The 22,668-nt window shown below is 46.7% G+C and overlaps 1 protein-coding gene and 1 long non-coding RNA gene across 11 annotated transcripts in view; one reads left to right on the top strand and one right to left on the bottom strand.

The window, feature by feature from the left end:
* Positions 1–22,668, top strand: part of LOC103563240 (5E5 antigen-like) — a 61,242-nt gene that overhangs the window by 26,595 nt on the left and 11,979 nt on the right. For 4 of the 10 annotated variants that reach the window (XR_011525609.1, XM_070571113.1, XM_070571112.1 and 1 more), the window contains one exon: positions 14,891–14,931. The exons of 3 other annotated variants lie outside the window; for them this stretch is intronic. Coding sequence is in view for 5 of the 7 variants with exons in the window: in XM_070571113.1 (XP_070427214.1) it covers positions 14,891–14,931 (41 nt within the window). In the remaining 2 variants the exon portion in view is untranslated. Of the gene's footprint in view, positions 1–14,890; positions 14,932–16,754; positions 20,785–22,668 lie in introns of those variants that run through there. 3 more of the 10 variants (XR_011525610.1, XM_070571106.1, XM_070571109.1) reach the window with 3 other exon arrangements.
* Positions 8,332–14,907, bottom strand: LOC139075328 (uncharacterized). The gene is made up of 2 exons (XR_011525613.1): positions 14,764–14,907; positions 8,332–10,759 (listed from the first exon to the last, which is right to left on the bottom strand). It is a non-coding gene; the product is annotated as an uncharacterized lncRNA (long non-coding RNA).

Below are 22,668 nucleotides of genomic sequence, written 5' to 3'. Positions count from 1 at the left end.
CTTAAAGGGAGGGGGGTGTGCCCTTCTACCCACCCTCCCTTTCTCCATCCTTATTCCTTAAATGAGGGCACGATGACTAGAGCTCTAGCAACAAACATGGACCATGAGAGCTGTACCCTAGGGCTGGGGTAGAATGAGGTAGAAAACGCCTAGGTCCCTAATGACTCCTGGAGCTACCATACCAGCCCTGGACTGACAACTTCTGGACATTTTTTTTTTTTAATGTGAGAGAGAAATAAACTTCCATCTTGTTTAAACCACTGTTGTTTTCTGTTATATGTAACTGAACCAAATTCTAACTAATACAAAATGCTCTGTTTTTCTTCTGCAGTATTTTTTTCCATCATCAATCTGATTTTTACATATGAAGGATATTTCCTCTCTGTAAATATTGTGAAGATTCTCCCCATTTTTGCTTGCCTTTTGATTTTGTTTATGAAGTTTGTTTTTAAAGGATAGGTGTTTATTTATTTATTTATTGATGAAGAGTAGCCCTGAGCTAACATCTGTTGCCAATCCTCCTCTTTTTACTGAGGAAGACTGGCCCTGAGCTAACATCCATGCCCATCTTCCTCCACTTTATATGTGGGACGCCTACCACAGCATGGCTTGCCAAGCGGTGCCATGTCTGCACCCGGGATCTGAACTGGTGAACCCTGGGCCGCCGAAGTGGAACATGCGAACTTAACCGCTGTGCCACCAGGCCAGCCCCCAAAGGATAGGTGTTTATTTTTTTTTTTTTTTTTTTTTTTTTTTTTAAAGATTTTATTTTTTCCTTTTTTCTCCCCAAAGCCCCCCCGGTACACAGTTGTATATTCTTTGTTGTGGGTCCTTCTAGTTGTGGTATGTGGGACGCCGCCTCAGCGTGGTTTGATGAGCAGTGTCATGTCCGCGCCCAGGATTCGAACCAACGAAACACTGGGCCGCCTGCAGCGGAGCGCGCGAACTTAACCACTCGGCCACGGGGCCAGCCCCGATAGGTGTTTATTTTTAATGTTAAAATTTTCAGACTATTAAATACTATTTGCTCTCATATTTAAAGTTTTTCCCATTCAAATTGAATAAATATTCACCAATATTTTTCTAGAGTTTTTTTTTTTTTTTTATGATTTCACTGTTTCCATTGGTGAGTGCTGTTGGTGGGTTTCGAATCTTCTGTAGGTCATGAGTTTCTAGCCCCAGCTACTCTCCTGAGCTGTGGGACAGGAGCCAGCATCACCTCTCATTAACACCACCTGTCCTGGCCTGAGCCTCCTGAAGGCCAGCACACTCAGCACATACCCCTCCTGCTCCTTCCCCCACCCTCTCCTCCTCTGTAGGTCATCTACCGGCTACCCAGGATAGCACTCTGGGCTTCTTCTGGAACTTTTGTCTTCACTACCCTGTGTTCAGCTCTATTCCAGCTTATCTTTAATTCCTGTTTACCTAGACTAGGCCATTGACAGACTTCTTGACTATCCCAGGAGCTTTTTGTTATTTTTTTTTTCTGGAAAGGTGATATGAAGAATTTTTAAATTTTCCTCAAGTAGACATGGAGCTTTTTAAATTAAAATTTTGTTTTCTGATAAGAGAAATGAACCATGTTCATCATCTAAAATATTGGAAAATACAGAAAAATACCAAAAAAAAAAGCCAGAATCTCTCCATTACTACTGTAAAAACACATAAAGTAAAAAATGAAAGCCCTACCACCCCAAGAAGTAACCTCTGTCAACAGTTGATGTATCTCCTTCCAGACTTATTTATACAAAAAATGTAAAAGATATACATATGCACAATTTTGTTGCTGAAAATTGGATCATGCTGTATACTTTTTCAACAACTGGTTTTTTACAAATAGTGATATGTTGTGTACCTCTTTCTAAGACAGTACAAAGAGACCTACTGGATTCTTTTTAGAGGCTGTGTGATGTGATTCCACTGCACGGCTGTACCATTTTTTTGTCTTTCTTCCTACAGGTGAATGTGCCAGTGCCATGCTAATATATATGAGGCTACTGTTAACATCCTCATCGTAATACTTTTATGCATTTGTGCCAGTGTGTCTATAGGATTTCTAAAATTGGGATCATTGAGCTAAAGAGTACGTACATAGTAAATTATACATGCTGCCAGTTGCCTCTTGTCAAAACCTTGTACCAATAAATGCAGTGTCCTTTTAAATGGTCCTTTCACCATTCCTTTTCTCCCCACTGGTTCATTCCTTCCTTTGCTGCTGGATTACTTTCACAAAATTCAGATCTGATCGTGGCTTCCCCTGTTTAAAAGACCTCAGTGGTTCCTCACTGCCAACAGGACAGAGTCCAGACACTGAGCATTCAGCCAGGATCCTTCTCAGTTTGGGTCCTCTGGGAGGCAGATACCAAGACGGAATTCAAAGTGCAGGAGATTTATTGGGGGGTAATACCTGTGAAAGATAAAGGGAAGGGAGCAGGAGTAGGCAGGGAGAAGGCAGCCTTCAGACTGCAACTGAGGTCTAACTCCTGGGAAAGGAGAAGGGGCAGGAAGGAGGATTGGGTAGGAAGATCCTCTGACTGTGGTGCAGATTTGAGAACATCGCAACCAGCCCAATGGGGAGCTCCAGCACAGAGATTGCCCATTAGAAGAGTCCCACTGTGGGCAGAAATGGACAGGCCCTAGCACCCGGCCATAGTCTGCCATTGGCTGGGAGCTTCCCAGGAGGCGATGTAGCCTTGACTTGAATGGTACAGCAGATCCTGTCACTCTGTGCAGCATGTTCTCTGAATGGCACTTGTCCATGGCTGTTGTAAACTGCGGGCTGCCTTTTATTTCCCCTTTTCCTGCTCCCAGACACCATGCTCTGGTGCCAGTGGCCTGACTACATGCCACACCCCACATGACCAACTGTCCATACCACCCCCAACCCTGACCCAGTTTTTTCTGCCTGGAATGCCACTCCTTCCCAGCTCTACCCATCAAACTCCTAATACATTTTCAAAGCCCAACTTAAATGTCACCTCTCTGGGTCACCTTCCCTGATCCTACCGTGCAGAATTAATCGCTCCTTGCACCTGAGGTGTTATTTGTGAATTAGTACTTCCCAGGTTGGAGTATTCTTAGCTGCTCTTTTCTCAGATTCTTGTCCCCTCAAACCTCAAAACCTAGCACCGTGTAAGTTTAGTAGTCCCCCCTTATCTGTGGGGGGTACATTCCAAGACTCCTGGTGGATGCCTGAATCGTGGGTAGTACCGAACCCTACATATGCTATGTTTTTTCCTATACATACATACGTATGATAAAGTTTGATTTATATACTAGACATAGTAAGAGATTAGCAACAATACCTAATAATAAAATAGAATAATTATAACAATATACTATAATGAAAGTTACCATAGATCTTAGGAACCTCAGCCTATGATTTTTTTTCTTTCCTTATTAAGTTGCGATCCTTCAGCTTTTCACTTAAAGGAAGTACTTTATGGCTTCTCTTTGGTATATCTGAATTGCCAGCATCACTACTCTTGCACTTTGGGACCATTATTAAGTAAAATAAGGGTTACTTGAACACAAGCACTGCGGTACCCACAGTCATCTGATGACAGAGAAGGCTACTCAGTGACTAACCTGCGGGTAGTGGGTACAGGCATATAGAGTAGATACACTGAACAAAAGGATGATTCATGCCCCCTTCGGGACAGAGCAGGACAACGCAAGATTTGATCACGCTACTCAGAGTGGCATGCAATTTAGAACTTATGAATTGTTTATTTCTGGAGTTTTCCACTTAATATTTTCGGACCGAGGTGACCGTGGATAACTGGAACTTGGGAAAGTGGAACAGCAGATAAGGGAGTCTACTGTACACAGTAAGCGTTGACTGAACTGTTTCCCTGCTCCTCTAAAAGCACCTCGACGTTGCAGAGCTCCAGTTCATAGAATGGTTGGATGCACACAGTCAGTGGTCAATAAAAGTTTGTTGAATTGTCTGGGACCTCATATGGGCGGGGCAAGGTGGGCAGAGGGTGCTGGGAAGAAGGTGTTTACTGTTGTTGGGAATCACCTAGTTTGGTACCAACTCGGAGTTTTAAGACTAGGGCATGTCTTCCTCTGTTTATATTTTCCTCCATGATGTGGAAAGACCCCAAAGGTTTTTTTAAGTCATTATTTTATTGCCTCTGGTCAACAGATGGGAACTTTTGGGGAGCTTCCCTTTTTCAACCACATTTTTATGAGTTGGGATTTTGCTTTTCTTCATCATTCGTTCTCCTTATGGGTGTAAGAAGAGCCATTATGATACCTGGGATGACATCTCCAGGTCGGTTGAGTAATCATTTTCTAATTGGGTGTTCATGGAGTGGAGGGAGTTGGGAGGGATGGAAATATTTTTCCTCTTCCTCTTTCTCACACCCCCCAGTTAAAGAACTTCCCTGGGAGGGGACCTGTGGGACGTCACCGAGGGTTTCCGGGGTGGGCATAGTAGAGCTAACATTAGGGCTTGGTGGGGATGAGGGTGGGTGAAGAGAACAGAGCAGAAGAACTGCTGGCCCAGACTCTCCACCCTCCTTTAGATGTCCCTTGGCTGCTGTCCCTCAGCCGAAAGAGGGTAGGGCTGGGGTGGCCACACCCTCCACTATTCCCTCAACCCCTCTAAGCTGTTGAGCCCTCAGGGGAAACCCTAGAGTTTTCTCATCAATGTGTGAAGGCCATGTGACTCTATCTTCTCTGTTAGGGTGTTCAGTGCAAGGGGAAGCAAGGAGGTTCTCAGCTGAGGCCTTGGCTGTTGGTGCTGGTTTGGCAGTCGTTAGGAATTCTTAGAGGCTTTGTAGTGTCAGGAAGCCCATCGTAGGCCTGAGTTCTTATCTCTGGGTCCACAGGCTCATCTTCAGGAGCTGTGAACTCACCCTCCTCCTTCAAGTGGCATCAAATTGTGCATTTGGTGGAGGCATAGTTCTCATCAGATTCTTTGTTACCAGAAAAGTCTGTGATCAAAACCACTGTTTTAACCCAAAGAAGAATGGCCCTTCTAATAAAAAAGAGGATGTTTTCCTACAAGAGCTGGATTCTAGTTGGATTGCTGGCACTGAGTATTGGAGACCTCAGGGTGATTCTAGAGAGACACCCAGATCATCACCTTCACACTGTGATTGCTTCCCAGGACCTTTGCATTCCCCTGCAATCAGAATTTATGGGTTAGGGACCATATGGATTCAGTTGGCACAGATCCAGAGAGCTGAACCCCTTAGAGTTGGACCTTGTGGTCTGACACCCACCTCCAAGGAGGACGACAGAAGAGAAAGAACAGACCCCGCAGGTATGTGGAGGGGGAGAAGGGAGCCATGTTACCCTGTAAGCATGGAATATCTATGAGCATGGTTCCTAGGCTTTTAAGTGAATCCCAGCATAGTCATTCTAAAAACCCCTAACAACCTGAGTTCTGGGCAGATTCTGGTCTCCATTTCAGGGCGACAGTTCTGATATTCCCAGAAAACATCAAGAGTATATGGTGCATAACAGTGAACAACAAAGGAAAGGAAAACTAGAAAAGGGAGAAAGTGCATAAGAAGAAGCTTCTCAAATTAGAGTAAAATATTGAACTTGGTTACGAAAGCACAGAACCTTAACGTGACAGCCTCTCCGATTTTGACAACCCCTCTACTTTAGTTTTTTAAGTCCTGGCCACAATTTAAATAGGGAACCATATCTGTTGAGACTTCCCAAGGGTTACGTAAACAGTTTGGATGGTTACATTTTTTTAAACAACAGTTTCTGAAAACACTGAAAAAAATCCCACTTATTTAACCATCTGATGCCTGAGCCAGCCCTGGGAGTCCCTAGGAGGCCTTGCAGAATCACTTCCTCCTGACGGGGGGTTGGGGGGTGGGGGAGGCAGGGCCCTGGCTTGGTCAGGAATCTGGGAAAGAGAGCAGAGGAGGAAGAGCCTGGTGCAGTGGGAGGAAAAAGGAGGCCTCAGATTGCTCCCCATAAGGGCAATTGTGTATCACCAGCAAGAGCAGGGACCCAGGATACAGCAGATATAGGTCTTCTGGGGGTTTGGCCCTTAAAGGAGGGAGAATATGATCAGTTACAGTCTTCCCATTTGAGATCTGATATGATGGTAGGAACAAGGTTCCGGGGCCCCTAAGTCATGGTGGAAATCTTCCCTTCTTTCTTAAAGTCTTAGCAGCCTCAGTGGCCTTGAGGGTTTCTTAAACCTGTGGGGCTGGGCTTTATCTGAGAAGTTCCCATGTCTCTTTTGAGACATCCTAGTTGCCAACTCCCGTCCCCACTCCAGTAGCCTCCGAAAAGCCGTCTACACAGAAAAACTGGTCTTATGCACCAGTGGGCATAGCTTAAAGGATAGCAAGAAGGCCTTTCTGCTTTAACGTCATCCTCTCCCCTCAGGTTTTAACTGTATCTCAATTTTGCCATTAGGAATATATTTTTAGTTAAGCATTCTCCTTCCCCAGATGATATTTTGGAAGTGCAGTTAGCTAAAGATGCATAACTCATTAGTGTAAATTAACTTTATCAAACTGGTGCACTCTATTTAAAGAGGGCCTGGTCTAGTCGTTCTTAGCCTTTTTGAGGTCATATACCCCTTCCAGAATCCAAGGAAATAGATGGGCCCTTTCCCCAGAAAAATGTACAAGCATCCAAAATTTTGCATACCATTTGTGGATTTCAAGGACCCCGTGGACCCTGCCCTGGAGTTGTGAGTTCTTATGAGAGGATGGTAAATGGGAAGAGGTAGCGGTGAGGGGTGGGCAACAGTTCAAACCGAGAACCTGGGTGCTACTAGAGATCACTTTGTGGTTTTCCCCAAGAGCAGTAATGTGAACTTATCAGAAATGAATGTCTGTCACCTGGCTGTGGTTACTGCCCTGCCCTAGAGAGAAGGTGTGCTTCTGTCAGCAGTCATGTTGGGAACTTGTGCACCACATCGCTGAGCTCCCAAGACCATGTGCAGTGTATTTCCATGAAGCTGTATGGGGAGAAAACTGTCCCGTGGACACTGGAGCTGGCTTTCTGCTGGAGGAGGCAGAAGACAACTTGTGTCCATCTGGTGGGTTGGAGTCCTCTTGACAAGGTGACAGGGGCCATCAGCCTGCTACCACCACCCCCCAGCATAAAAGGTGGGGGTTTAGTCACTCCGGACTGTATACTCGTAACTTTGAGCCTGAGATCTCTTTTATTTTCTTTGGGGAAGTCAATTTTACAAGGCACCTTGTGATTCCCTGGGTGTTGTTCTGTTCACACTGGGGGAAACATGGGGAAAGTTTTTGGATCTAGGCTTCATCTGAAAGCATCGCAGGGGATTTTGGAAGTGAGGCAGCATAGTGAAACAAGCGTTGTGATCATCTGTAGTCCCGTGCTTGTTATGTGAAGCTCCTCCTGTCTGTGGTGACTCAAGGAGGGGAGAATTTCCCCTTCTTGAGCCAGCTGGACAAGTGTCAACACTGCTCTCTTTGTAGGCTCTGGCACAGAGGAGGAGGAGCAGAGCCTGGACTAGGGGGCGTCTTCAGGGTCTTCAGGACTGGACCCACTTTAACACACATGAAAAGGGGTGGTCCTTCTCTTCAGCCACCATGCCCCTGCCCCCACAGAGCCATCCCTAGCACCTGGCACAGCACCTTATTCTAACTGGGCACAGCACACCCTTGTTGAATTGGTCAGAAGCTCACCTCTCACCCACATCATGTCATAAAGCCAAGCCCAGGCTCATCAAGTGGGCACACCCTCATGATCAGAGGCTGTCCTCTCACACGCACCATCTAACTTTCTCCTTCACTTTTTGGGTTTTTTAATATTTGTAATTTTTGTTATTATTTCTATGTTCACTAGATTTCTTGATAGTAAAATAAAGATTTCTTAAACAGGATACAAAAAGCACTAGTCGTAGATGAAAAGATAGATAAATTGAACTTGCATGAACTTTTGTTCATCAAAAGTTACTATTAAAGGAGTGAAAAAGTAAGCCACAGACTGAGATCTTCGGTAACATACCCGATAGAGGACTTGTATCCAGAATGTACAAAGGACTCCTGCAAGTCAGTATGAAAAAGACAGACAAAATAGGCAAGAGTCTTGAACAGGAATATCTCAAAAGTAGATATCTAAATAGCCAATAAGCAAATTAAAACTAATAAGATACCCTTATATACTCATCCAAAGGACCAAAAGTTAAAAGATTGATAATACCAAATAGTGGCAAACCCTCATTCATTGCTGGCAGGAGTGTAAATTGGTATAATCACTTTGGAAACTGTTTAGCAATATCTACTAAAGCCAAGATTAGACCTGTCCCATAAACCATCAGTTCCACTTCTGGGTATACACTCAAGAGGAATGAGTACATGTATCCACCAGTGTTTGTAGTATCTTTATCCATAGACATCCCAAACTGGAAACAACCCAAATATCCATCCACAATAGAATGGACAAATAAATTGTATCATAGCCATACAATGGAAAACACCACAGCAATTTTAAAAAGGAACAAACTATGGCGACACATAACAACATAGATGAATCTCACAGACTTGTAGAGTGAAAGAAACCAGACACCAAAAAAGTACATATTTTATGATTCTGTGTTGCTGGAGGATAGGATAATACCTTTCATCTCTGAAGCCCCAGTGCCTAGCACAGGTCCTGCCACATATAGCAGCCCTGAGTAGATGTTTGTTGACAGAGTGAGTGAAGTAAGACATGGCCTTTAATCCCCAAGGTGTTTCCAGAGTAACGTTTGTGTGTGTGTTAGAGTGGAATCAGTCTGGGAGGCAGTTAACAAATGCTCACAGTTCTCTAAAATGAAGCAGAAAACACGTGCTGTAAAGAGAAGCAGAAATGAAGCCCTTTCACCCGAATGGGGAGGGGGATGGCAAAGGGGCTGTGGGTTCCACGAAGAGGCCTTCGCAGGTGCGCAGAGGACTAGGAGAGCTTCCTGAAATGACTGGTATTGAGCTGAACTTTGAAAGGTGGTTTGAGAAGACAATAGCGTGAAAAGGCCTGACAAGGGCAGCCCAGGCTCAGGGAATGGCATAACCAGGTGGTTCTCAAGCTATAGCGCATGTCAGACTCACCTGGAGGACTTGTGAAAACACGATGGCTAGGGCCCAGCCCAGAGGTCCTAATTCAGTAGGTCTGGGGCAGGGCCTGAGAATCTGCATTTCTGACAAGACCCAAGTACTACTGATGCTGCTGGTCTGGGAACCATACTTTGAGAACCACTGGCTTAGGCCAAAGTCAGCTGGTTCAGGCAATTGCATCTCTCTTGAGCCACAGTGTTAGGTAAGCCAAGTGCAAGATGATGAGGGGTGTGGACAGGTGGAGTGGGCCTGGAAGCCTTTGGCTGCTGTCTGAGAAGTTTAGACGTAATTCTATAGACTTAATTTAGGGCTACATGGATGGACATGTGTGATAACTGGTCTCCAGGGTATCCTACTCCAGGGTCTGGGTACCCTCAGCCAGAAGCTTAAAGCTATACAGATGTGCAGGTGATAAACACATACTAAGTTTGGCTTTGCAGAGACAAGGCTGGCTCATAGCACACCTGCCTAGGGAGGCACAGTTTACACTGATAGACAAACAAGAAGGAGTTATTTTAAATATATGACATCAGGAATATTTGTAGCCATGCAGTACATGTCTGCTGTGAGGATGGCAGGTGGAAGAAGAATCTGCTGATCTGACCATTCAGGCAAAAGCGGCAGATTTACTCTTAATAAAGAGGGAATTGCTCTGAATTTTTCTTTTTCTTGGCTCACAGACCTCCCAGATTCCCAAGGAAAAAGATGTTACACCGCACACCCAGTCTATTTCTATCACCAGGGAGACACCTAAATCTAGGAGGTTTCCCCTAAATGGTCTCTCATTGGCTAAGGAAGGGAGAGTTAGTTGCCTGGGTGGGGTTTGGGGAGGAGGGCACGTTCTGTGAATGCGCCAGGTGAAGAGTCCCTCCCCCTTCCCAAGGCCATCCTGGTCAGGACACTAGACCAGCAGGACTGGACTACCCCTTTCCCAGATGACCCAGGCTTGAAAAGCAGAGGCCATCTGTCATCCTATGTACTGGCTTCCAGTTACACCTCCAATAAACTACACTTACTGAGTATTAATTTTCTGCAAAGTAATCTACTGGGTGTGGTAGAGACACAGATGAATCAGCCATGGACCTGCCCTCCAGAAACATAAAATGTAATGCAGGGAGAGGAGATAGAGGCCACTCTTGGTCATTGAAAACCCTCCTACCTGGTGCCTTGTTTCCTCCCTCTGTGTCCCTTGCTTAGGTCTAGTTGCCTTCTGTCCCTCACTCCCTAGTGCTGGGGGCAGGAGTTCTCACTCATTCAGCAGGATACTGGGATCATAGAGATGAGTAAATCAAGATGCTTGTGATCTGGTGGGGAGCACTTCCTGCCCTGTAGCTGGAGATAGGCCAGTCCTGAGCAGGTGCCCTGCAGCCACTACTCCTGCTGCTGGGGCCATGGCCATTAACTCTGGGCTGAGGAAACCCGATTCCCCTTGCTGGCTGGGCTCCACATTGATAGAGGCAGTCTGGGGATCCCCACCTTTGCATCCGCCTGTCCCAGACCAGCCAGACCACAAGCCTCTGGGGGTTGCAGCTGCTGCATGCGTGATGATCCACGGGAAGATGATGTGGGGGTCAGGTGACTACCAGTGCCCCACCGACTCCCTGACGACTTCCTTCCTCTTGGAGTTCTGCCTGCCTTTTCCCTCAGGGATGTGGGAACTGGCTTGCTTCCTCCTCACTCCTGAATCCCATTTGCAAGAGAATCACCTAGAAGAGAGCAGGGGCCCAGAAAACAGAAAGAGGTTTAGATCTTGCTCTCCCACTCCTCAGCTGTGTGACTAGGGTAAGGCACCTAACCATTCTGAGCCTCAGTTTCCTTATCTGTAGAGTGGAGATAATGACCTTGCTTACTTCATAGTGTTGTTCAGAGGCACAGAGGATAGAGAGGCAAAAGTCTTGTCCTTAAGCTGCTCTGAAGCCTAACAGAGGAGTTGGACAAGCACACACACAGAGTGATGTGTACCACACCCAAGGCATGTTTGGGGTGCAATGGTGAGCAGAGTGGAGGCAAACTACTTCTGTCTAACAAGGGGAAACTGCAGAGCTTCCTGTCCCTGCCATGGGGTGTGGGGCATGGGGGAAGCAACTCTCCAAGGCTTTGGAGTCTAGGGTTTGTTGAACACCAGACACTGTGTTAAGTATTTTACCCATGTTTTATTTAGTCCTCACAATAAGCCTGTGACATAGGTGTTATTATCCCCATTTTACAGACAAGCCAACTGAGGCTCAGAAAGGCTCATGCATTGACCTGGCATAGCATTTATTGAGCCCCTACTATGTGCTAAATGTTACAAATATAACACTAAACAAAACGGATCCAAGTCCCTCCCTCCTGGAGCTTACATTCCACAGGCGAAGGCATTTGCTCAAGATGAGGCTGGAAGGTGCCAGAGCCAGGTGGCCTCCTGGGCTTGTGCTTCTTTCACCTCACCCCAGAACTAACTGCCCCTCAGGACACTCCTCTCACGGGGAGCGTAGACTGTCCCTGCCAGCCCCTCTGGAGAATTCAAGGATTCAGGAGCAAGGCTGGGTCAAAGATAAGAGAGGAGCTGCTGTTTCTGTAGAACCCTCTGCTTCCTGAGGACTCCCCAGCAGCCTTGTCCCAAAGAGGCTAAATGCCTGACCACTGGGCTATTTCCCCAGGGAAGGATGGAGGGAGGAGCTTCCCTAAGGGGTTTTCAAGGGCGGATGGGGGTGCTCTCTGTGGTTGGGTCAGAGAGTGGCACCCTCTTCCTAGCTGAGGTGGGGACTCCCTTTGGATTTCACTGGGTTTATGGGAGGGACCTATTTTTTTCCTACTGCTCAGGCCCTCAAGGGAGGAAAACTCCAGGACCAGGGTATGTCAGAGGATTGAATCAGCTTCTGGCATCTGAGTGAACTCGGGGCTTCTTGGGTTCACGGCTCAGCCCTGCCCTTCCACTGCCCTCAGCCTCAGGCTGCCTCCTGATGCCGTGAGACCTGTGGCACTCCCGTTGGGCAGTGGCACTTTGTTTTAACACAAGGAAACAATCAGCCTCCTTCACTAAGAAAAAAATATACAAGATTGCTCATTATAGCATTTACTCATAGTAGCAGTCACTTGGAAACAATCAAAATGGCGAATGTTTATGGATTAAATAAAATATAGTGAAAGTTTGCATTCAATGGAATACTGTGCAGCCATTAAAAATCATCATGCAGAAGAAAATTAAATGAGAAGAGTCCTAATAGATTTAGTCAAAATTCTTGACTGAAACAACGTACACAAAACAGAATTTACAACATGATCTCATTTTTTAAAAATATGTCCATATATGCATAGAAAAATGTCTAGAAAGATGCATATCAAATATCAACAGTAGTTATCTCTGGGCAGTGGAATTGTAAGTGACTTGTTTTCTTCTGTTTTCAGTATTTTCTAATTCCTTCAGTGAAAATGCATGTCTTTTATAATCGTGAAGAAAAATTGCCCGCAATATACATTAGAGAGAGAAGAGAAAGAGAGTGTCTCCTTCTGGCCCTGTACTTAGATGGCCCCAGGCCCCACCCAGCCTCGGGAGACTCCAAAGCCTGAGAGTAGTGGGGTAGGAGCTAGCTTGAGGAGAATTAGCCAGGTGTCATCGTCCAGGTCCCATCTTAAATGCCATCTCCAGAGAGGCCAGCTGACCACCCGCCCTAGCTGAAGAAGGCCCCTCCCACATTTTCTCCCTCTTTCACCCCATTTTTTCGTCTTCCTTGCACTTGTCTGCATCTGAAGTGACCTGCCTGCTCATCTATTTCCTTGGTGATTGTCTCCTCCACCAGAAGACAAGCTCCCTGAGAACAGGGCCCCTGCCTGCCTTGCTCCCTCTGCCTTCTCCTCGGGAGAAGGGGCCCAGGTGGGATCTTGGTTTGTAAGGAATGGAGGACTTGCTCAGCAGTCCCAAGCTTTGGGTATGGATCCTAAGGCTACACGTGACAGTGAGAACACAAGACCAATCTCACGGGAGTCTAGAAACAGGCAGATAGCCAGCTCATGGGGCCAGAATTGGATGAAGCCCAGCAACCTGGAGAACCTGGTCCAGCTTGGTGACAATGGCTGCCATTTACAGGTGTTATGGAAGTGCCAGCTTTGTGCTTTACATTTTGTGAACGAGTGAAGTGAAGGTAGAAGCAGTTTATCTTCAGCCCCTACCCCTTCGCTCCCAACGCTCCTGCTGCTGCAGCCCCCTGTCCCCCAGCTCACGACTTCAGCTCTTCTCTTTGGAACCCATTCCAATCAGCTTCTCATCCCAGCCACCCCACTGAATCTGCCCTTAACCAAGATCACCTGTGACTCCAAGATGCTAAATCCAATTAGTAATTTTCTGTCCTCATATGACTTGACCTGTCACAGCGGATTGCTCCATCCTCCTTGAAACCCTTTCTCCTGGTTTCCCTCTTACTGTACTTGCTACTCCTTTTCAGTCTCTTTTGCTAAGCAATTGAATGGGGCTCAGTCCTTGGACAGCTTCTCAGTTGACAATCACCCCCTTAGTGATCTAATCCTATGTCATGGCTTTAAAGAGCTACATGCTGAGCACTGGCAAGTCTTTATTTCCAGCCTGGATGTCTCCCCTGAACTCCAGACTCATCTATCCACCTGCCTACAGGCCTCTGTACTTGAGTATCTAAAAGGCATCTCAAACTTAAAATGTCCAAAACTGAGTTCCTTCTCTTACCCCAGACATGCTCCATTAGCAGGCTTCTGCAATCAGATAAAGACAATGCTGTCCTCCAATTTGCTCCCACTTCCAATCCATCAGCAAATCCTGTTGGCTCTACTTTCTAGAATCCAACCATATCGCAAAACCTCCATGCTATCTCTCTAGACAAGTGACCATTGTCTCTTTCTGGGATTTCTGCAGTAGCCTCCTGCCTGGTTCTACCTATGCTCCCCAATTTATTCTCAATACACATCCAGAAGTGACACATCATATCACTTCTCTTTGTAGAATTCTCCAGTGGCTCCCATTTGAGTCAAAGCTCAAGTTCATACAAGGGCCCTCCTTTAATGCTCTGCGCACTCTGGAACCTCTCACTGCCTCTCTGATCCCCTCTCTTACTTCCCCTTCACTCATTCTACTGATCTCCCCACTGATCTTTACCATGTCAGGCAGACTCTCACCTCCGAACCTTTGCACATGCTGTTCTCTCCACCTAGAAAGCTTCTTCCCCATTAATTCTCAGGGTTCATGTCCTCATTTCTTTCAGATCTTTGTTCACAATTCACCTTCTCAGATGTGTGGACTTCCCTGGCCATGCTATTTAGCATTTCAGCACTGCTTCCCACCTCTTGCTCCAACACTCTCTTCCCCTATTCCTGCTGTATTTTTCCTCCAGAGCACTGACATCTTCTGACTACTGTATATTTTATTCCTTTCTTTCTTTGGTTGTTGCAAAGCTGCTCCATGAGGCAAGGGTTTTGTCTGTTTTGTCTACTGCTGTATCGCCAAGAACCCAAGGTCAGTGCCTGGCATGTAGTAGCTGCTCCATAAATATCCAGTGAATGGATGTCTGAATAAAAACATATGAAAAGACCACTTACTGTTTATACAAGGCCTTGAGGCAAGGTGGAAAGAGCACTGGGGTTTCTGCCAGCATAGGAGCATTAACAGGCCAAGTGAGAAAGTAATGCCCCGAGTAGAGAGTGCCCCTGTGCGGAGGTCACAGTCCCTGTGTCTGCCCTGGACCTGCCTGCAGTCAACTCTCACCTCTCTGGCTTCTGAAGAACTCGCAGTCGATGAGCACTTGTCACTCACTCTCCAGCCAGGCTTGCTTTGCCCGAAGGCCCACCCTCCATGCTCTGCCTCAGTCATTTACTTTCCTTCTTTTCTCCAGGTGCCAGCGTTTGCAACCTGTTGGAGGAAAACAACATCAAGGTAAGAAAACAATAAGACTGTGTCTAGTTTGGGACTTCTCAACTTAAAAAGCCTTGGGAGGTATTCCGGGAAGCCAGAGTACTGAAAGCGTTGGCAACTGGATAACATGAAGGTCCGGGGGACTCGTGTTGGCTTCCTGGATGGAGTGTGGGCACTGGCGGCGGTGAGGACAGCTCAGTATCAAGGAGTGGATCATCAGAGGTGGGGTGAGGTCCTCAGAGCGAGGGAGACAGTGCTTCCCTTGGGAAAACATGGCAAACTCCCCCCAGCCCACAGCCTGGCCCTCCTGCCCTGTCTTCCTTGCCTCCTTGCAGGCCTCTCCCCTTCCTCGCTCCCTCTGGAGGTTCTGCCCAGCCTGCTGTGGTCGGGCCAGGCCTCAGCAGGGTCTCTAGGTCTTTTTTTATATTTAGGCAAGGATGGTTTGGTTCTAGATCTAGAAGAATATACCAGATCTTCCAGCATAGGGGTTCTCTGATTCTGTGTTAAATTGCAGTCCAAATTTTAAAAACTGAAAATACTCAGTAAGTAATGGATGTGAGGGAATGTGCAGCCGGGTGTACTCCTGATGTGACTGGAAGAGGGGCAGCTTTTAGAAATGTGTGTAGCCTTTGACCAAGCAATTCCACTTTCCAGAATTTATCCTAGGAAAATAATCACATTTGTGCAAAGGTGTATGTACAAAGATGTTTATAACTGCATTGTTTATAATAGAAAAAAAGGAAATATCGGAAAACCCAACAAAAAGGAATTGGTCATTTAAAACCTGGCGCATCCCTCAAGGGCATGTCATGCAGCACAATGACCTAGGTGTATGTTGACAAGAAAGATGTTTGCATATATTGCTAAGTAAAAAAAAGAAAGAAAGAAATGGGAAAAGCTTACAAAACTTGCAAGGAAAGCAGCTTTAGGCTCAGCCTGGAGGGTTGAAATCCAGATCAGCCTCTTAACTGGTGTGGGAACTCAGGCAAGTGATGTCATCATCTCCCTAAGCCTCTGCTTCCTGCCTGTAAAATGGGCATGATAACACCTGCCTCACAGAGCAGTGAGGGTTTCGGGGGATTTATACATCTAAAGGCCCCAGCACAGGCTCTGGTATATGGTGAGTGCCTAGCAGATGGGTACCAAGGTGAGATGTGGGCTAATGGTATTTTTACCTGTGTATAAGCCTGGAAACATTCTGGACATTCATAGACAAATAGTGGTTTTACTTTTGGTAGAATTATGGGTGATTTTCAATATTTTCTTATTTTTCTACAAGGAATACGTGTTACATATATAATGCTGATGTAATTAAAAAAGAAAAAAAAGGACATAACAATTGAAAAGGTTTAAAAAAAGAAACTGCAGTCCATTTGGCAGGCAGGCCTGCTGAGCGGCCCCCAGGCAGAGCTCTGGAGGGCTGAGGTGGAGGCAGGGAGGAGGGGGAAGAGGAAGGGCGGTAGGGGAAGGAAAAGAGAGAAAAGGACCGTTGGGTGTGAGGGCTGGTGTCCAAGGAGATGTACCTCAGAGGTAAGGCTCAAGCCCCTGCAGGCATGTTCCCCACTTTGGCCCCTCTCTAGGGAGCCCCTGGTAGGAGATATGGGGACTCAAGGTCTATCTGTCCTTTCAGATGACAATGAGTGTGTGCAGCCACCTTCAGCTGCTGAGAAAACCTGACTCTGGCACATCTCGGGAGGGGCCCTGTGGCTCCAGCCCTGGGGCAGCTCCTCCCCCACCTTCAGAAACCCAGCATCTTGTCTGTGTCCAGATAGCAAAGGCAGGGAATCCTAGTGAATTCCCAGAAGTCACCCTAAAGGATGACTAGCTTCTCTCTTCTTTGCCAGCCTTTTAGGATTCGTCCTCAAGAGCAGAGTCTCCCAAGCAAATGCGACCTTCTGGGAAAGGGAGCTGGTGACCACCCAAGGGCTGCTGTGCCTGCTCCCCCTCCCCACCCCCACCCCACCCCACCAACTGCCTTTCCCGCCAGTGATGTCAGGAGAAACCCTTCCACGTTAAGAAGGTTTATGTGCCCCCCTGCCAATTTATTGAGCATTCTTGGGGCTTGGCTTGTCCGCATAAGTGAATTTTTCAAAGAGTTAGATTTAATCCCATCACATAATTTTTTTGTTGTACTCGTTTTTAATTAATTTTTATTTTATCAAATTTATCAAAATAATGCGTGGTTTAAATATCAATAGTACAGAGAAGCTCGTAGTAAAAATCCCCTCCTCACCTTTCTCAGTCCCACTTTCTCTAGAGGTTGCCTCTTTCAACTCTTTCATTAGTTTCTATTTCTGTTTATATTGTTGTTTCTTGACTTACCAATTTTAGACATCTGTTAACTTCTTGTGGTAGATGAGAATTGAGCTTTCCTGCAAAAGCACCACCAGCTCTCCTCCCTCCATCCTCCCAAGGAAAGTATAACACGACTTGTGGTTCTCTCAGTAGTGAATGTGGACATATTCTCCTCTGCAGAGCTAAGTAGTGATACGTGTCCTTGAGTTCTGGGGAAAATTGTATACTATTTCTGCGATAATTTTCTCCCCTCTGTTTTATCTGTTGGAACTACTAGATTAATCTTCTGATTTTCTTATATTTTCTCTCTTGTTTCCCCTCCTTTTGTGTTTCGGGTCTACTTTCTTGGGAAACCTTCTGTGACTTTATCCTTTAACCCTTCTGTTGATTTTTTTAATTGTGGCTTTAATATTTTTAATATACAAGTAATCGTTCTTGTTTTCTGATTGTTCCTTTTTCATAATATCACGTTCTTGTTTTACGGATATACTCTGTCTCTGAAGGTATTACTTATTTTTCGTTTGTCTATTTGTTTTAATATTCTTCTATTCTCCATATTGTCTTCATTCCCAGCTGGCTTCTTTCTGTTTGTTTCCTCTCTCCTTGGTGTTGGAGGCTTTCCTTGAATGTCAAATGTCCTGGCTGTCTGTTGCTACTTATGAATGAAGCAGTAAAAAGCTGCATTAGACTGTGTATTTGGGGAGAACTTATCAACTGAGGCTTCACTATAGGAAGCAAGCCAGTCTTTTCATTAACAAGCCTCTAAAGGTCAGATTCTTTTCTTTGGAGCTAGGGTTCTCAACTTTGGTGCTATTGACACTTTGGGCCGAATAATTTCTTATTATCGGGGGCTCTTGTGCAATGTAGAATGGTTAGCAGCATCAGTGAACTATACACACCAGGTGTCAGGAGTAACCCCCCTCCTAGAATTGTGATAACCAAAAATGTCTATAAACGTTGCCGAATGTCCCCTGAGGGCAAAATCACCCTTCTGAGAACCACTACTCTAGAGCCATTCGGCTTCTCAAGAGAAGCATTCTAACTCCTTGTTCCTGTTGTCTATTACTGCATGACAAACCACCCCAAAACTTAGCATACACAACAATTTTTTTATGCTGCAAGTCAGGAATTCAGAAAAGACACAGCTCTGCTCTGCTCCACAATGTCTGGGGCCTAGATTGGGATGGCTGGAATGACTGAGGGTGGCTCACATGGCTAGGAGTTGGAACAGCTGGGGACGAACTATTTACTTCCAAGATGGGTCTTCATTTGGCAGGGATGGCTGGCAGACTGGGCTCAGCTGGGACTGGTGACCAGAGAGACTACACATGGCCTCTCCAGCGCGGTGGCCTGGTAGTTGGACCTCTTGTGTGGTAGCTCAGGGCTCCAATGTGAATGTTCCACTGGGCAATATGGAAGCTGCATGGCCTTTTATGGCCTGGCCTTGGAAATCACATGACATCACTTCCACTGTAATCGCAAAACCATCCAAATTTAGGGAAGGAGACAGAGACCCATCTCTCAATGGAAGAAGTGTGAAAAAAATGTGCAGCCATTTTGTACACTTACTGCATTCCAGTACGAGGTGATATATGCCTGGGGCAGGATGGGGTGTGAAGAGGGGGGGACATTGAGTCCCACTGTTCAGTCTTCAGATTTTGCTCTCATCCCCCTATTTTCATCCTTGTGTTCATCTGCCCCCTCTTCTCCCTGAGTCTCTCCTATTCAGTGTCTTCAGTCTCTTGCTGTGTGGGGCAGTGTAGGGTGGGATCTGGGATAATTCCTACCAATTTCCCTGGTTCCTTACCCTGCCCCCTCCTATACCTCAGCCCCCACCACCATAATATCTGGTCTCCCCAAGATCTGAGCTCCAGGGTTCTGTGGGGGAAGTGGCTGACCTCCTGTCCATATTCCCCTCTGCAGGCCCTTAGGAGACTAACTTCCTCCATGTCAGCCATCATTCTTCCATCTGCTTTCCAGCTTCCCAGAGTTTGCTGAGCTCTCTCATCCATTGATGTGTCCTTTACCATTCATTTTACTCTTGAGAGTTTATATCATTTTATTTCGTGAAGGGCATTTTAGTAGCTCTTCAGGAGAGAAAGGAGATTGGAACATGTGAATAACCTAACATGTTTAACTGGAAACCCTGTTGTCCTTCTTTTGGATGGATATATCTCTAAATTGTGTTATAATCTTCCCTGCCCTGTTAAGGCTCTGTTATGTAGTACAGTGACCACATTTAACCTTTTGTTGATAATTCAGAGTCATCTTTATGAACATATATGTTTACGTTGGAATTACTAAGTAGAGCTGTCTCTCCATGATGGGCACCCGGATCACTGTACTAAAACTCCTTAAACGTTTTTTCCTGGCCATCTCTGTCTCTGGCTGCTTCTTGTCCCTTTTATTTGTGGTGAGGGTGCCACATTACAGCACGTTAACTTCTGATTTACTCCTTTTAAATGGCTAAACTGGATGACTTCGCAGGGCATCCCCCCCACACACACACCCGTTTGCCGCCCTTCCCCACACCTCCCAGCATTTGACCTTTGTGGTTTGCGTCAACCAGCCTCCATGTTCTCATGTTCCAATTGGGTTTGGCCAATTGAAGACCCCGCAGGAGATTGGAGAGTGATGTTGAGGCGCTGTAGGATGCTTTTTCCCCCCACCTCCCTCCTTTGCCAGGCCTCAGGCCAGTAGGGTGAGTGTTCTTCATCTTAAAGCCACAGTTCCTAGAGCTCTCTCTTGCTCTGTAACCACTCCCTCCTCCTCCTCCCTTCAGGCCACGGTAACAGCTCCAACTGTTGCTGGCTCCAGGGTGTGTCTCCTGCCTTTGTTGTTTCCCTTCGTCCTTCCCCCCCTCTTGTGAACAGTCCTTCCTAAGCTCTCCTCTGTTACCCGGGGAATGTGCATTTGTTTCCGACGGGACTCTGACCATTCAGAAACTTTTTCTGATTTGTATCTAAAACAAGAATAGTCCCTGAGGGAGCCCTGAGTGATCCTCCTAGAAGTCCTGTGTCTGAGCTTTGTGATATCTCTGGGCTACTGTGTGGCTTTTTAAAATTCATTTCCTAGTTTTTAATTATATACATTAATAGAGGGTGCTGGATTAGTGACTTCTCCATACAGGGAAATACTACTTATTGGAGTGTTTTGAGAAGGAAAATAAGCATGTAAATAAAAGGAAACTAGGATAGGGAAATTATGATGACTTTCAGAAATTATGTAACAGACTGGAAAATATCAACAGTTTCAGAAAAGGATTAAGTACCTCCCTGGATAACAGATCCTTGCTGGGTCTTAAGGTAAAGTGGATGCTTGGGGGACATCCAGGCTGTGTGTGGGTGAGATTCCCCAATGTGACATTGGGAGTCCCTCGGGTAGACCTGCCAGGCCTGTGTCCTTCCAGGTCAGCAGCTTCTTTGAGGCTTTTGCTCTGAGGAGTACCACGTCTTGTACTTGTCTATCCACTGCAATGAGGATATACTGGAACCCAGAGAGGCCACAGCCTTGCCCGCCATTCACACTTCACGCCCCAAGGAGCACCGGGAGCCCAGTTGTCCTGCAGCCACCTCTGAGGTCAGCCTGCACCGCAGGACTCTCCTGCTGGAACGCTCCCGGGATTCTCTTGCCTCCTCACCCTGCCACCCTGGTCAGCCCTCAGTTTTGTTTGATTTGTGCACCGCTTTGAAACACATGTACCTCTGGGAAAAAGTAGAATCAAGAGCTCTTCCTGACCACCCATTTCCTGAAGCACGAAAAGGAAACATTTCATAAATGCTTTTTAAAGCAGACAACAGGAAGGGGTAGTGCCACTCTGGCTGGCAGGGGTCACCACTGTGGTATTTCACAGACAGGGAGGTGAGGTGGCACATGGGGGCTGAGGTCCCAGCCAGGGCAGCAGAGGCACGGCCCTAGGGGCCTAGGCCTCCCCTGGCCCCCTTCAGCAGAGCCACGGGCCCTCAGCCCTCCTGGGCAGGAGGAAAAGGCCTGGGGACATCACCCCCCTTGCACAGGGAGGGGTCTGAAGCCAGGGAAGTGGAGAGGCGCCACTTCAGTGGAGAGACGCTCTTACACTCTGGCTTCCTTCTTCATTCCTGATTCTTTTACCTCCAGGGATTTTTTTTTCTTAATTTAGGGAGTGGGGTCTGGGCAGTTGGAGACAGGTCTGTTTGTCTTTAATGTCGCTAGACTTGAGTAATGTAGCCTTTATCAGTTTAGCTTGTCCTCTTCCAGCCCACGCCACTCTTGTCCCTTGGCCCAGTGAGCCCAGCGAAGCCCCTCAGCGTCCCACCAAGGGGAGGTGCAAGTGGCCCCAGGTCCCTTCCTGTTCCCTCTTGCTCTGTAGAAGCAACGCTGGGAGGCAGACATGCAGGGACACTGCCAGAAAAGCCAGCCCATGGCTTGATAGTGGAGGGCCCTGGAGGGCTGGGGGAAGCTTCTGAGGCCTCTCTGCACAGCTCCTCCCACAGCAGAAGGTTCACGGTCCATGCACTTCTGGGAGTGTAGATGGGGCCCAGGTGGGCAGAACACCTGTGTAGTATTTAGGCCCAAGTCCTTTCTTGTCCTGTCTGAGCTGCCTGTAGTTTGACCAGAGTATGCTGGAGGTAGGCCATTGCTAACTAGGGTGGCTGCCACTAACCACATAGAGAGGAAGGAAAATTCTCAGCTCGAGCACTTGAGCCAAGCCCGCTGCGGTCCTCAGCAAGATGTTGCAAGTTCCTAATCTGGCCCCAGAGGACAGGGAGTTTGGGCATCATCTGGAAACCGGAGTTGGCTGTTACCCACAAACATAGACACCCTGAATGGGACATACACCCCCCAATATACAGGGCATCAGAGCCTCAACAGTGCCTCTGGCCTGGGTAGCAGTCCCTGGGAAGTCCAGCTGCCATCTCTCTATAAATGGCCGTGCAGCAGCTGTGCTGAGTGAGCCACTTCCTTGGGGCGGGGTTAGGGCCCACCTTGTTTCCATTACAAACTGATGCAACCAACTTTCAACAGACACTGCCAGAGAAGAAACACATTACAACAGCATGCTGCAATACTTCCTCTGCAGGAGGCTTACTCACATCAGCAAAGATAGACCTCTTCCCACTCCAGTATCTCACTCCACTGAGCTGGACGTGCCTTTTCCTCAGACCATTTGAGGCCTTTGAGTGGATCTGCTTTTCCCAAGAAATTAAACCAGTGGCTCTCAATCCTGGCTGCACATTACAATCACCTAGGATATTAAAAAATACTGATGCCTGGACCTTACTCTCACCCCAAAGATACTGACTAAATTGATCTGAGTTAAAAAAAAATTTAGGTTTTTATTGAAGGATAACGTACATGCAAAAACAAACAAAAAAAAGCAGAAACCATAAGTACAAAGCTCAGTGAATTTTCGCAAAGTGAACTTACCCCGAGTAACCAGCATCCAGGTCAAGAAATGACATTACCAACATCCCTGGGTGCCCC

This window comes from Equus przewalskii, chromosome 13 (assembly GCF_037783145.1).
Source record: "Equus przewalskii isolate Varuska chromosome 13, EquPr2, whole genome shotgun sequence".
In the NCBI taxonomy this organism is placed as follows: Eukaryota; Metazoa; Chordata; class Mammalia; order Perissodactyla; family Equidae; genus Equus; species Equus przewalskii.
This window is presented reverse-complemented; position numbering and strand designations above follow the sequence as displayed.